General features: G+C 34.0%; 2 protein-coding genes across 2 annotated transcripts; both read right to left on the minus strand.

The window, feature by feature from the left end:
* Positions 1–466: 466 nt before the first annotated feature.
* LOC145591429 (chlorophyll a-b binding protein, chloroplastic-like) lies at positions 467–4,179 on the minus strand. The gene is made up of 5 exons (XM_081647874.1): positions 3,996–4,179; positions 3,388–3,573; positions 3,019–3,056; positions 1,158–1,672; positions 467–721 (listed from the first exon to the last, which is right to left on the minus strand). The coding sequence occupies exons 1-5, from the start codon at positions 4,049–4,051 to the stop codon at positions 704–706; spliced, it is 813 nt and encodes a 270-aa protein (XP_081504000.1). The 5' UTR covers positions 4,052–4,179; the 3' UTR covers positions 467–703.
* A 725-nt stretch (positions 4,180–4,904) lies between these two features.
* LOC145591428 (clathrin interactor EPSIN 1-like) lies at positions 4,905–14,772 on the minus strand. The gene is made up of 12 exons (XM_081647872.1): positions 14,564–14,772; positions 14,338–14,390; positions 14,174–14,225; positions 11,854–11,933; positions 11,673–11,751; positions 11,471–11,554; positions 11,218–11,363; positions 10,904–11,131; positions 8,657–8,796; positions 7,103–7,299; positions 6,380–6,788; positions 4,905–5,554 (listed from the first exon to the last, which is right to left on the minus strand). The coding sequence occupies exons 2-12, from the start codon at positions 14,376–14,378 to the stop codon at positions 5,277–5,279; spliced, it is 1,734 nt and encodes a 577-aa protein (XP_081503998.1). The 5' UTR covers positions 14,379–14,390; positions 14,564–14,772; the 3' UTR covers positions 4,905–5,276.
* Between the last annotated feature and the right edge of the window lie 1,348 nt (positions 14,773–16,120).

Below are 16,120 nucleotides of genomic sequence, written 5' to 3' on the forward strand. Positions count from 1 at the left end.
GGTTAGTTGGGCGTATGATACACGTGGATGTATATAACAAATTCTATATAATGAATATGTAAAACCGTAATGTAATTTAAATTGTTGAAATTAAGTTAAAATGATAGATCATATATATACGGATCACTACACTAGATTAAAGTACGGAGTACTTAAAAAGTTTCATACAAATATATACGTAGTACAATGACTCCATATTAGAAATCATGGACCTTCACTAGTTTGTCACACTCCCCGGTGCATCCAAAGCCATTGATAGGGAATCAAAGACACTGTTTGAATTTTAACTCGTTTGTAAATAACTAACGTTGATTATTGATACACACGACCGTACAATAGAAAAGCTGTAAAATTGAAATAAGAAGAAAAAATATAGTTTGCAACTTGGATTATGCATTAGTTCATTCATGTACTTTTATATCAAGCATATGACACATTGACACTCACACTAATCACACCATCGATATCTGAAAATTGGACGATATATGTGAGTAAACTAAGATTAGATGATATAATTCATAGTTATGTACTAATTAAATCCAAGAGGTATTTGTACAAAGCTCCAACAATTTGTAGGTGCAAACTAAATAATTAACCAACTTAAGATCTGCTGATTTGCTCTTACTTTCTGGCAATGACCCTTTTACCCCTTCCTCCTTCCTCCTAGAACAACCAACATCTCTTGCTTTTGCCCTTGCTCTTATCACTTGGGGGTAAAAGCCTGAAATTAGGTTAATTGCATAAATTAGATTGAGTGTGATCAAATACATAAACTATAGAGGAGCTATATATATTCTAGAATTAACGTGTGAGCTTAATGAATCTTCATAATTATCCTTCATTAAGTACGTACCAAAATATATACCATATCATAGTAGTATAATACCAATATAGTTTATTTCAAACTTCTAAGTGAGGATAGTCATTAAAAGTTAAATCGAGAATATCAAGTTTAACATTTTAATACAAAAAATGTTGACGAACTTTATGACTTGTAAACAAATTTAAGATTAACTTCTATAAATGTAGAAAGTGTGTGTGACCTATCAATTAAGGATTTAAGGACAGAGGAAGTAAATGTCTTTCATGACTAAAAATTTTAATCCGCATTTGCCAATATAAATAAGTAAATAGATGAAATAAAAAAAAATACTTACAGCAAAAATTGTGGCATGGCCAGGATCAGCAAGATGGGCAAAGAGGTTATCAATTGGGCCAGTCCCAGTGTAAATGTGTTGGAACCAAGCACCCATAACAGCCAACATAGCCAACCTCCCATTCTTAATCTCCTTAGTCCTCAACTCCTTAACCTTTTGAGGTGAGCCCGAACCCCAGCCCAATGGGTCAAACCAAAGCCCGCCCGGGTATCCAACATCGGTACCGGTGAGCTTGTTGTTGGGGAAGATTGGGTCGGTGTTGACACAACCGGGTTTGATAATGTCAGCCCATCTACGGCCCTCGGCCCAACCAATCAAAACCATTTCGATTACGAAAAGGGTGGTGGTGTCTGTGAAGTACTCAAGTTCTCCAGCAGTGTACCAAGAAGGTGTGTTTAGGATGCCAATTTTAGTTAGGAATTCTGGGATGAAAATTCCAGCTGCTCCTAACATAGCCCATCTACAATGTACTATTTCTGATTGTACCATCCATTTCAAAGTCTCTGGGTCCGAACCTGTTCAAATCAATAAATCAATTACTTAATCAAAGCCTTAATTCTATAAATGGGGTCGAAACCTGTTCAAATGTACATAAGTACATTTTTTGTTACTAAAACTCATTTTTTCAAATTTATTCTATAACTTAAAGCATATTTGGTTGGGAGTATCGAATCTTTTCTATGATTTTTGTGAGTATCTAATATAAAATGTACAGGATTACATATATAAAATCTATTTTTGAAATTACTATTAAGGATGTTATAGTCCATAATATATTTTGAAGTGACAAATTTTGACAAAACAAAGGTTAAACTTTAATACTACATACTTTATATGACACTTGTATAAAGATAGCTTGTCAATTTGTTCCATTCCTAAATTTCCCACCTCATCACTAACAAAAACTTGGTGTTCATTTGCAATAAAAGGGTAGCCTTAATGAATTCTATTCTTCTCCTCGTATAAAATAACTACGGAGTACTAAAAATTTGGTACAACTAGCACAAGTTTACCAATATAGTGCAGTCTATTTGCAAGCTACTTGAGCTCGGCTTGATTTAAATAAATAAAAAATAAAAAAATAAAAAATAAAAAAAAATAAAAATAAAAACATTACTAGAATGAGTTCGATTCAAGGATTAAACTAGCTGATTTGTTTAGTTGTTGTGACTTGAACCGAGCTACCCTATGTTTTAAGTTGACTAGTTTCATATTCACCCCTAGTTTTACTTTTGTTCTTTGAATTAATTCGATCATTTGATCTTAGGGCCTGTTCATATTTACTTAATTTCAGTTCAGTTCAGTTCAGTTCAGCTCCAATCAGTTCAGTTCAGTTCAGTTCAGTTCCAATCAGTTCAGTTCAGTTCAGTTCAGTTCCAATCAGTTCAGTTCAGTTCAGTTCAGTTCAGCTCTTAATTTCCCTCTCACATAAAATATTCATTTTAGCTTAATTCAGTTCAGTTCAGTTCAGTTCAGTTCCAATCAGTTCAGTTCAGTTCAGTTCAGTTCAGCTCCAATCAGTTCAGTTCAGTTCAGTTCAGCTCAGTTCAGTAAATATGAACAGGCCCTTAGTGAGGTATGAATCCAATAAATTAAATTAACATTATCTCCTTTTTAAATAATTCAAAGTATTTTATTATTACTGACAAGTTTTATCATAATTTAAACATCAATCTTAATACAATCACCGAACAATAATTTATTTTCTGAGTTTGTATATATTGCTAATAATCCATAAGTTTATGACTTGTGAAGAAATTAAATAATTCCTTTAGTTACATGATTAGATAAAAAAATGATCAGATTATGCTACTTGCCACCTAAAATAATGATGTAAGCTGTAGATCTGTATTGGACTTACCAAATCCAAGAGGATCAAAGCCAAAGTCTCCTGGAAGGCTGCAGTTTCAGGAACATATAAAAACATAATTAGCCACCCAAGTAGATATAATTGTTGTAATAATTAAAGATTAGATTAACTCACATGCACAAAACTAAAGCTAAAAACTAATACACGATCTGTAAAATTACATATTTACCCTCACATAAAACCTTCTTTGAAAAATTCACTAGTCATAGAATATAAAATCAATCCTAAGCTTCAACCATCAACTCATGAGACTAAAACAAACACGATCTTTATGTAAATTACAATTTTACCCTCACATAAGTGTTACGAAAAAAGCGTTCGGGTGTAGGGTGAGGAGCAAAGAGAGAAATAAGTATAGACCTGCCATCAAGCCATGGAGGAGGGGTGCTGCCAGGGAACCAAATAGGCCTATCTGGATCAGCTGCTGCAGCTGAGACACTGAAGGACTTTGATGAAAGAGGAGCCCTGAATTTGGTCTCTCTCAACTTCTTTCCTCCAAGGAATGATGCTCTTGTTGCTCCCAATACATTTCCTTTCTTCTGTGCACTGTTTCATCATTTTGTAACAAATTATTTTTGTCACTTAATCATGTCACTCATATTACGTAATATTTGTACAATACTTATATCATATGAACTTCTTTCTAAGCATAACAAAAGGGTTTTTAAAGGTTGATCACACATATCTATTTTCTACCCACCAAAACAATATCAGGATTACAATATGACATTGTCTATGTTGGAAATCAAGTGTCAATGGGTCACATGCGTAATTAATTACTTATGTGTGACCTTAATTTAGGGATTGTTTGGTTGACATGGTAATTAGTTGATCATATGAAGTCGTATTTTATGGATAGTCATAAAAATATGTTATGATAAACAATGTTACAATTTAATGTGTACAGCAAATATATTAAGCTTAGAAGTAAATTAAAATATTAGAAGAAGAGTGTGGAGAGAACATGCCTGGGAGAAGAAGCACAAACAGCTGTTGTGGCTGAAGAAGCACACACAGAAGCCATAACCTTTATTTTTGTGTAATTTTTGCCTCTGTTTTTTTGGGTGAATAATATTACAAAATGGGTTTTTTGATGCTTCAAAAATTAGCTTAATATTACCAAAGGGACCTGGGCTTATCTTGAAAGATAGATAAGTTTGATTTCCAATTGGTTAATGGATTGCCATGTGGCATATAAAATCTTATGTTTTGTGTTTTGGTTGGAATAATCAGTAACTTGTGGTTCTCTTTCATTTATATGCATGCCTGGTACTAATATCTCTATGACTGTCCCACTCTTTATTTGTATGTTTCTCCAGTTCTCCTCACCTATGTTAGATCATCCAAGTGAATTGTTACATTTGTAAAGAAAAATTGTCAGGCTGACAATGTATCGAGTCGTAATAGGTAATGATGTAAATGAGATTCAATTTTTAAAGTGAAAGACCGTTTACAATGGTTTATCTTAAATTTAATTATCTGATTAGTCTTGTACACAAACAAAATAAACGTGTATACACAACTTGTGGTTTCCAAAGAGATAGTAGTTACAAAAAAAAAAAAAAAAAAAAAAAAAAAAAAAAAAAAAAAAAAAAAATTGTATTGAGTACTACGAAAATCTTATGGCCAACAGTTATACTCATGTCAATATGGATTTTATTAAAGGTCGCTAAAAACTCATCCCCTCCCCATAATCACAATTAATATTTTCCCAGACTAATAGGGACCTTCTAGTAGCAGAAATTTTCCCAGTTAATATTTTTAAGAGCAAAATTTATTGTCCCAAATGTAGAACAATTGTATGGAAAAGCAAGAATTAAAAATAAATGATAAAAAAAAAATAAAAAATAAAAAATAAAAAATAAAAAAAAAAGGAATTGGCATTCAATTTTCTGAAAAATCATATACTCTACCAATTTGGTTCATATGAATCGTAGCTCTTTTATACAGCATATAAACGCAATTCATTCAAAATTTCAAATACAAGAACACAGAACAGAATCGAGACATCAAATCCCTCTTTTCAAGTACATACAACATTACATACAGAGTAGCGGGTGCACTCAAAATAAAGCTCCTCATTAATCTGCATTATAGGCTCTAATAACTCGCTTTGATGAAATATTAGAACACAATATGGCATTCTTCAAAAATTAATCTAGACCACCATGCTGAAAAAATGCTTGAAAATTAAGCCTCCCATCAAACAAACAAATATTGAGGTCGCCAAAAGAATAAAACGGATTGTATCATTTCTGGAAGCCACCAAACTGATACTGGCTGTTGCTGGTGAAGCTTGAGAAAAAATCATCCCCGCCGGTTGTTGGATTAACACCAGTTCCACCAAATCCAGTACTCGTACCCAAACCCGTACCTGTGCCGTTACCCATACCCATACTCATACCCATACCTGTACCGAAACCCATACCCATACCCATATATGATGTCGCAGGTGCCTTCTGCTTCTCCTCTGAACCATCACTTAAACCACCAACTATTCCAATATCCGACAGATTTACCTTCTTGGCTGCACAGAGTTCACATATATGTAACTTAACACCGAAGATTCCAAAATAGTTTATACCTCATTAGCAAAACAATAAGCAGTGTCTAGATAATATAGCGGTAATCATTATAAGCAAGCAACAAATTACTGTGTATACACAGAAGCAAAATGAAAGATATAAAATCATCATTGGCATCTTCTCTTTCAACCAAAAAGAAAAGGGGGTGGTGGAAGTGAAGAGAGCCCTGTATCTTCAAACAAACATCTCAGCAAATTGGAACTAAGAATAACGGATCTATCTTTGGTGCCTAAACCAAATTTCAGGGTCTACCACTTCCGAACACCTCTAACACCGAACTAGCAATCACGACAAGAGCATTTGTTTTACTACTTTTAACATGTATGGACATCTAAAGCACTTCTCAACAGTTATCATACATTGTATGTTTAATAACCACACTTTCAATTTCCAATTCTTAAGAATAATTAGAGATACAACGAGACATCCAACTAAGTTTGTTGGATGAGAGAGCCAATACATGCAAACATTTTTTACAGTCCCTGCACATGGACAACTGGACATGTGCAAACCTGAAAAAGAAGGTTCAATACTGGAGCATGAAAACACAAAACCGGACGGCCTTTCAAAAATGAAGCCAACTATTCCACTGCCAAAATTTGTTGACTCGGACAAAAAAAATGTTGCATTTCAGTTTTATTTGCTGACTAAGTCTATGTATCAAATGCAACTATGACCAACCAAAGTTTAAGCACACAAATGGAAATTTGAAGCATTGATTAAAAGTGGAAGAATCAAAATAATTTACCATAGATAGAAAAACTTACGAGCAGATATATTAAGATCAATCAGTCCACGGCTCAAAGAATCAGACCAAATTCCAGATTTAACCTGGAAATTGTCCTTTTTTGGAGGTGCTTTTGTTTCAGGCAAGGATTTGGTATTCAAATCCAACGCAGCATTATTCACAAGGGGATTTTCTGTGGGTGCTGCAGATGATTGATCAGTTTGAGCAGCAAAAGCACCAAAAACATTAGATCCATCAAAACTGTCCAATGGAATAGTTGCAAACGGATCTACAAAATTGACATTTGATGGCCCGGTGTTTTCAGATTTTGTAGGTGGAACAACTGGATCAGATGCTGCAAAGAAGTCCATTGTTGAAGACACCGCAGCCGATGGTGCTGGTTGTGCAGTGGATGGTGCAGGTTGGGCAGCAAATAGATCAATATTGGCCTGCATGATTGTACACGACAATTTAAGTTAGTAGAGATGATTCAGAAAAAGATGGTATAACAAAAGAATGACTCGCAGGGTATAACATCCATGCTTCCCACATGAAGACCTCCACAAGACAGGTTTTTGTCACAAACCAGGCAGAGGTAAAAAGCATTATAGTGATTTTTTTCCTTATACACATCACAGGGTTCTAAAATGGAAACCCATCATACAAGTAAATAATGGAAAGCTGCAAAGCAAAGAGAAAGAAAGAATGAACGAAACCCTAACTATTCTTGGGAAAAATGAAAAACTAACAATGAGCAACCAACCTGAGTTTGAGAATTCCCTCTTCCTTCCACTGGAGGGGCAGCTGAAACAAAATCAGCATCTGCAAACAGATCAACATCGGATGACTTGCTACTTACAGCATTGCTGTGTGGAGGAGTAATTGTAGGTGCATCCAAGAGGTCTCCAATTAAACTTTCTCCAAACAGATCCACTTGTTGTGTACTTGCAGGAGCAGGCTCTGCAAGTAAATGCATACGTTGGAACAATAAGAAGCAGCAGCAAAATATGGTGAGATTTGCAGGTAAGTAATAGCAGCTACAGCAGCATCTAGAGCTCCAAGCCTCCCAACAGTAAGAGTGGGTTTCAACTACAATGAATTAGTTAAAAGACTAGTCCTAACTTCCCTTTGAAATTAATTTTTTTTTCTAATATCAGTTATGCTTATGCACTAACTAATGAATGTTGTGAGTTGCAGTCATGCTCCTACCCAGAAAATTCCACAAAATCAATGACAGTTTGAGATTAAGACATAGTCAGTGCTATCAGTCAAGTATTGTTCATACTTCACAGTAAAGTCACATAATTATAGATATGTGAGGAACAAAGAGCACATGGATTCTTGAAAGCAAATTGATCATCCTTTGCCTTAGAAAACACATTATGCATCATGACTACTTCACTGCAAAGTAATCATTCAAAGCCCAATATATCGACATCAAAATTTCACATATTAATCACCATAATCCCCAAAGTGTTTTTTTTAAGAACCCCAAAAAGTAATATTTTAAAAGCTTGTGAGATTTGGATGTGTTTGTATATACGCAGCACTTTGTCATAGAGCAAAAGAAATACCAACACAGCTATCCAACCTGGCTTTGTAATAATCAAGATAATGTTGGTAAGTCTTGACTCAATAACTCAAATAGTATAGGACAGCATACTTCGCATTTTTTTGTCCTACACAATTCTGCCAAAAATTGTGTTCTGTAACAGTAATTTAACGTCATCTAATCTAGACTCATTCCTCTACAAAAAATAAAACTCATACAAGAAAATACAAGTTCCACTACATCCATAAGAAATAGCATCTAATTCAACACAAGATGGTTTAACTTCTACTACATCCATAAGTTGCAACATCTGATTTAGCAGCCTCTAAATGTAACGTATGCCAATGTGGGCCCTAATCAATTCCATTGGGAAGTTTCTTATATTAGAAAATTTGAGATACGCATCCAACAACTCCATGTTTAGACAGGAGGCATAAATTAAACCATTATCAGTGCATTGAAATCGCACAGAACAAAGTACAATTTCGAGCATTCAATTAGCAGTGGAACCTCAACAGTACCTCATCATTAGTTTACACTAGACTTTGTATCCTCATCCAAAAGATTTAGATTGAAGATCCCATAAAATGAGTGAAAAGATAATTAGCAAAAAAAAAAAAAAAAAAAAAAAAAACACATAAAGCCCTAAAATGACTTCTATGATTTGACATCGATTGATCATTGAATAAAATATAAGTAAAAAAAAAAAAAAGTTGATGTGTAAGACGAAACTAACTTCAACAGGAATCAATCACAAGGACTTACTTGTTGCAGCAGTTCCCCGAGGGTCAAAATCGTCATCATCTTCATCTAACTGACCTTTTGAAGGAGTATTAGCATTCTGTTCTGAAATGGAAGAGTATACATCTTTTGCAGAACCTGCCGAAGGAAGATCCTGATTTTTGCTGCAGAAACAACATATAATCAGCCAAAAAGAGACTATATTCTACAATTCACACTTTCATGGCACACATCCAGTAAGTCCAAAAGCATGGGTGGAAGAGAGCCAGCAAACCACATGCAGACTCCTACCTTGGGTAAAGAATCATAGATCTAGCAATGCAACTACACTACTCAGCCTTCCATTCAAAATTCCACTCTTCAGAACAGTTATTCGATCACTAAGAAAGCTCATAAATTTACTTGGTCAGGGATAAGAAAAAAAACCAATAATTCTACAAGCAAGCTTCAAGGTGTTTACCCTGTTCTAATATTAAGAATTTCAATAGCCTCTACCCACCAGGGCACTAAATCTACCCTAGGAATGATATGGTGGTATGGTCAGCGTTAAAGCGCACACACACACAGTAATGGAAACATATCAAGCCATTCTGGTACATATAGCCAGAACTGTAAATTATTTAAACTTTCCATTCCTAGAAATGCCATTCCGAAAACTGTTACGTTAACGTATTAAAAGTTGTCATCTTTTATCAATGCTATTATACATAGAAATGTTCCTATAACAGCGACATATAAGGGACGTTCATAAGCATTTTATATTGGTTAGAAGCTTATAATATATTTCAAAAAAAATATATAAAAAAACACGGTTCTTAAGGGTATTTTATCAACAAAAATCTAAAATGTATGACTTAATTCTTGGATAACAGTGATTAAAAAAATCAATTTGCCAAATCACAAACAACGACCGCAAGCAAAGGTAAGGTAATGCCTGAGAGATGACGTTATTGTGACACGACTGTGAATTATTTTTTTACTATGCGATAGACTTGTTAGAAAACGTTTAAGCACCAAAAAACAGCTTAAAAAAAATAAAAAACACTCTTTGACAGCATGTATAATTGTATATCAAGTTTTATTGGTGTGGATGATAAAAAAGAAGGTGGCTGCTGGAAGATTGACATAGTTGAATTCTGGTGGAATCAAGTTTTCACAAGAGTAAAATCTCTTGCCAAGTTGCCAGGATGCGAGTAATGGAAAGAGTGACCATTAAAACATAGAAGAAGATTATAATCTTTATAACATGAGGATTTCAACATAAGTGGAATGTCCAAGAAATAGTCCACAAAATAAGGGAGATAAGCCTTAAAATCCCCCAAAAAACATATCTTAAATTCGCGACCCTGTTTTAGAGAGTAATGAGCTCAACATACTGTAGTGTAGTCAGTTGACAACACCCCTTCATACAGATAATAATTTCCTAACGATTAATGTTTATTGCTCTTACCAAGCATATACCTATGAAAATTGGAGAAAAAAGCATTTACCAAGATGAAAGACCATAAAATGATATTCCTAAGGAACATATCATCTCACTCCTTTTTCTATCACTCAAGGTCTCCCATTCCTCTCCATTCTGTTCTTCATCTTTGACTATATTTTCTTTGTTATAGCTAAATTTATACCAAAAGAGTTGAAGACAGAAAATATAGAGTAAATGTAATGAAGTGACCAAAGGAGTGATGTGAGCAGCAAAAGGGGGGCAGAAGACACTTAAGCAAAAGATGAAAAGAAGACAAAACTAATTAAGGGAGCACTAAGGGGTGTGGCAAACTGGCAACATGGTACCGAATTCTGATACTCTTGAGCAAGGACAAACACAATCAATATTATGTTGCCTTTTGTTAGCTTGATTATAAAAGGCAAGTAGCTTAGCAGTAGAAGGGCATGAGGATTGTGATATTGATGTTTAGAGTTGTAAACTTAAGTCGCTAGTGGAGACTTGCAGCCTAAAGCTGCTAACTTATGAAAATCGTTTGTTATCAATCAAAGCTTCAACCTTTCCCCCCCCCCCCCCCCCCTCCCCCCCTCTCTCTCTCTCTCTTTTTTTTTTTTTTTTTTTTTTTTTGGAGAGAGAAAACCTTTCCCCTTAATCTCTGTTTATTACAATATAGGCTTAAAATTATTAAAGTTATTAAAAATAAAATAAAAAATAGGGGTGTGGCATATAACCTTCAACTACAAGCAAAACATTACTTTTGAAGAAAAAGGGGTTAAAATATTAGAAAGAGAAAATAGAAGCAACATGGAAAATTTTCAGCAGCCTACCTGCTGTAATGAGCTGTTTTCCTTTCAGCAGAAGCTCCTTGATAAGACTTGGGAACAAATTTCTCAAATTTATCTTGCCCAGAATAGTCTTCATCTCTGCTTTTGTAACCATCATCATCATATCTGCCACCGAAGCCTCCATACCTGTTGCCACTCTGGGAACTGCCACCACCATAAGAAGCTGAACTTGACTTGTACGACATCCCCGTAGATGAGAGTCCAACATACCTATAAACAGATGCACGAGAAATTTCATGAGTATTTTCTATGTGTACAGAGAAATTAGGCACTGATTATAATACTTCAAAACGCACTTCTCACGGTTACTAGCAGCTTTTTTCCGGGCTGCTTCTATTTTATCCTTGTTATTTAGAAGAGCTACAATGTTTTCTGCCTTCTTTCTGACATTGATACCCACATCCTTTCCATTTGGTTCAACATATTCAAAGCTTGCGAGTGACTTTACCAGGCCAAAGCAATATGTGAAAAAAGAAAAAAAGACATAAGATACATTTCTTGAACGATAATCATGATAACCCGAAAAAGATAAGATAAAGGGATTCATACTGAGATTTGAAAAGTATGTTCTATGATCTCATCAACAGCTCGTTCAGATCCATTGGAAATGAGATACTCTATCACAGCCAGTGCCTGGATAAGAACCAATGCAGAGATAAGGGGAAACAAAAAATTAGCATGACTTCTTTAGGATTACAAACCTTTGCCGGCTGAAAGAGTTTCAAATCACAGCAGATGAAGATTAAAGTACCTTATAAACATAACGCCAATCCTTGCCAGTTTCTCCCAATCTTGTCCAGAGAACATTCATAACCATCTGGCATTCAGAACTTGCAGATAGCAAAAGAAAGGCCAGGCATATCAAGAAATCAAAAGTCAGAATCCTCCTTTCAGCTCAAATAACTAAGCAATTTGAGATTACAGGAATTTACAATTTTTTGGTGGCTACAGCTATTTCTGCCAGTGCACTTCCATGAGGACCCCAAGGCTCATTATCAGTTGCATCCAGCACCTATCATAAATCATGGTAGTCAGATTTATATTCATAAAGCAACTATTTTAACAAGGATTTAAAATCCAATCCCCAATAAATGCGGGATATTATTGAATTAGTTATTTAGTTACTCAAATATGTCTGATGTGTACGAGTGCATTTGGACATTTGGTGTGCCACTCAATGTCTGCTGCTTCAAACTAAAGAAGTAAGGTCGTGTATAATTGACCCCAACTTTAGCACTCAATGCAATGATAATACAAGGTTGATATTGTTTCATTCCAAAAACAAAGCAGCAGCCTGAATCAAGAAGCTCATGATACTGGATCCTTTCTAATTATCTTGCAAAAGTCTATTCAATTATCTAACCTCACAGTGTGAAAAATCAGCAGAAAGAGAACAAGCTACCCACTCTTAGTCTTTTACCATTATTAAACTTCTGAAGTCAGATTTTTATTAATAATTTTAACTAAGATTATTCCCCTATTCTCAGACATCAAGAAAATTAAGTCCTACAAAGTGACAATTTCAATCTACAAATTTTGATTAGATTCTATACCATGACAATAGTACTCAATTCATACATAGAAATGGCATGAAAAGGAGTGATGTTCTATTAGATTAGAATATGTGAATATTTAAAGGCATCACAGCAAAGTCTCCAAAAAGCCTTGTGTTAAAACAGTAGACTGACACAGATCATCTACACAGTTCCTTTTCCTAAGGGTTTAATCTGATCAAAGGGTGCTCAAAGCAAGCAGATAATTTAGAATACCAACACTGGAATTATTTGTCTTATGGTCATTGAAACACAAATCACATGTGTTTTTACTTCTATCATCCACAAGAGGAAGCAAGACAAGGCGATTAAGCTCAGGTGAACGCCAACAGCTCAAAGCAATACTTGCAGCTTACTTAAAACTAATATATAGACAGTGATGGACTGATGGAAGATGGTTCTCTTGGCAGTTTGATGGTAAACTTAGAAAGAAAGAAACCAATGCACCATGAAAAATATGAAAAACAACCCATCATATACACCACCCATAGTACAGCCAAAGAGTGCATAATGTCGTTTATAATATACATCAAAGATATACGCCTTTTGCACCAGTAAAATCAGTTTGGGTGTCCATGACTGGGCTCACAGAAAAACAAGATTTCAAGTAAGCATGCAAAAGTATACATGATAAGATAAGAAAAGGAAAATTGAGGAAGTAAACAAAAAGGAGCCAGTGGCAATTACAGTTAAGCAACCTGCTTGCATTTCCAGATTATCATTGCCCTAATTTGATTTCGTCACCAGTATAATATTCTGTTCCAAGTACAAGCTACAGAGCTAGATTCTAGCCTCACTTTCCTGAGCAAGAGCCAAGAGCTTAGTGAGAGTTCAAGCTCAGTTCATTATCACTCTATAATAGCACAATGCACCATACTCTGATAACCCACCCCCTTCCCCCCATCCGCCCACCCAATAAAAAGGCAAATGAGGGGAAAAACAAGAAAAGGAAAGAAAAAGAAAAAGGTACCTTGAAACTAAACAAAAAAAATTCGAAATTTACATGTATGGGTTATCCCCCAAGGATTACGAATAATTTCCACCTACGACTCCCTTCCTAGTGGATGGTATCTTCATGGGAGAAAACCAAATGACACTCAAAATTCTAGTGGCTAGACGGTGATATTGCTCAGCTATCCATTAGAATTCAATACTAAGTGCCAAAGCAAGTTCTTAATAGATGTTTTTTTTATGCTTCACCAACAAAATTAAGTTCTAAGATATCACATTTTACAGTGTCCAACATTAGGAAACTTCAAAAAATCTTCTACAGATTTGCAACAACCGAACTGTGAAATCAGTAACATTATCCAATAAACACATTGAAAGAGAGCTTATTTTGGTCATTAGTTCCCTTATAAGCTTGAGAAAAGTTCTAAATACATGTTGCCAAGTACAAATCATAGCCTTCACAATGATCACACACATAATAAATAAAAATACAGATCAAACCCGAGCCATCCAGATCAAATATACAGGAAATTTAGTCGTCGATTTATACAATGAAAGAACCCAATACAAAACATTAGAACATACTTAGTATTGACTAAAATTGAAGCTCTTATAGCTAAAATCTTACCCCAGGATTGCAAAGGATTGCAATTTCACTCCATTAATACTAAATTTAATAAATCAGAAATGCGTACACAAAATGAATAAATCAATTAAAAACATAATGCATTTTAATTCAATAACTAACCTTTTGTTCGATCTCAGGAACCTTCAATACCTTCAAGTTCACCTCTCGTTTTCTACAATCACAGTTCAAAATTACCCAAAATCAACAAACAAAAACCCTAAATTCCAAAATTTCACACAAATCAACATTAAAATTTCCATTTACACTGAATTAAGAAGAATTACATTTCGCGAACAGCTTGATCGACAACCTTCATGAAATCCATGTTGATTGAGATCTGAAAATTATATAACAGGATCAAATTCAATAATGTGTAAGCAAATATTGAAAAAAATCAACACAGATCTGAGATTGAATTAACTGATTTCAACTTTTTCACATCAAATTGATTGATTTCAATTTTTTCATGAAACAAACAATTAAATAAAAAAAAAAAAAAAGTAGGAATACCTTATTGAGTAGCGAGAATCGGTGGTTCGAGAAGAGAGAGAGCAATCGATGGAGATTCCGAAGTTATTTTAATGGAGGATTGAAATCATGAAATTGCGAATTGTAATTGAAGAATGAACGTATTATCGTCACCTTCTTTATTAAAAATGTATGATTTTTTTTTTTGATTTTTTTTTTTTTAACTTTTTTTTGGTGTTTTTTTGATAGAATATTTACATGATGAATTGTTCACTTAAATAATAGAGTAACAAATTTCATGTCAACTAGCATTTAACCACTATTCACTACGTGGATGCCAGCTGGCTTAAATCGTGTAATTTTCACTTGTTAAGTGTGAAGTAAGATATTTCAAATTTTGGTCAAGATTAATTTCACATTCTCATTTCGTTAAATTTGATTGTAATATCACGGTTTGATGTTTAAGAAAAAAAAAATATACATATATATATATATATATATATATATATATATATATATATATATATATATATATATATATATATATATATATATATATGAAACTACGAAACAAGTTAGTCAAGTCTGGTACAAATATATTATACATATGTTTTTCAAATTTATTCAGGTGATATTATATGATTGTCACATAATTACAAAAATTTTAGTATATAGCAATATTGTTAATAAAAATAAATTAAAAAAAAAAACATTATTTTTTGATTCTCAAGTAATTTAGTATTTATTCATTGTGAGTTTGTGACAATATTACAATTTACATATTAACTTAAAAAATAAAAGGTTTCATTCTTTCCTCTAAAAAATAAAAAAAAATAAAAAGGTTTCATTTTAGAAGTGATCAAAGTTACCCCAGCCTGACCCGACTCGATTTTGAATAGGTTTTGGCTAGAATTTTTTGGCCAAAATTGTGTCGGGCCCAGCCCGGCCCAACATTTATTTTTTTGGCAGTTTGAGAATGCGTTTTTAATGCATTTTTAGTTGGAAATTTTGTCAATTACTACCACGTATTAATGTCATTATGAAAATTACTACCGCGAATTAAAAAGCTTGTGAATTACTACCGTAAAAATTCTAAAAAGTTTGATTGTAGATTCCACTTAAGGTCATTTATGACGTCATTTTTCCCCTTAACCCTTGGTTAACCATTTAAATGAGTCGGAAAAAAAAAATCCCTCTAAACCATGGTTAGTTGCTCTAGCTAATTAATCTTTCTCCTTCACCATTGCTAAACACCCTCCAAGCTTCTTGCTCCAAATTCACACTAATTCTTCCCATCTATCCTCCAAGTGCTACAAGTGAACATGTAATTCGCCTCTAATAAATTTGTCTTTAAGGTTTTTGAATTCTAGGGTTTTCGAATTTTAGAGTTAACGGATTATGATTCTGGTTAATTGACATAGGGCTTTTGTATTTTTCTTCGAATTAAGCTATAAATTAAGCATGCATAAGATGTGATTTTTCTTTGAATTAAGCTATTAACGAGTTCTAACGTAGAATTGTAAATTGTTTCTTTTTGGTCCTCCAACTTCAGTGAACCCGCCCCCCCTTTCCTTCATTACTCAAATTTCTTGTCAATTT

Source organism: Chenopodium album, chromosome 18, assembly GCF_948465745.1.
Source record: "Chenopodium album chromosome 18, dcCheAlbu1.1, whole genome shotgun sequence".
Lineage (NCBI taxonomy): Eukaryota > Viridiplantae > Streptophyta > Magnoliopsida > Caryophyllales > Amaranthaceae > Chenopodium > Chenopodium album.

Bases quoted from the DNA above. Each gene is read 5' to 3' on its own strand.
- LOC145591428 (XM_081647872.1), bottom strand. From the start codon at position 14,378: ATGGATTTCATGAAGGTTGTCGATCAAGCTGTTCGCGAAAT. The intron at 14,226-14,337 runs GTAATTCTTCTT...CTGTGATTGTAG, and splicing joins GATCAAGCTGTTCGCGAAAT to AAAACGAGAGGTGAACTTGA. The intron at 11,132-11,217 runs GTGCGTTTTGAA...ATCTGTTTATAG, and splicing joins GCTGCTAGTAACCGTGAGAA to GTATGTTGGACTCTCATCTA.
- LOC145591429 (XM_081647874.1), bottom strand. From the start codon at position 4,051: ATGGCTTCTGTGTGTGCTTCTTCAGCCACAACAGCTGTTTGTGCTTCT. The intron at 3,574-3,995 runs GCATGTTCTCTC...ATGATGAAACAG, and splicing joins GTTTGTGCTTCTTCTCCCAG to TGCACAGAAGAAAGGAAATG. The intron at 1,673-3,018 runs GTAAGTCCAATA...TGATTTGAACAG, and splicing joins CTTTGATCCTCTTGGATTTG to GTTCGGACCCAGAGACTTTG.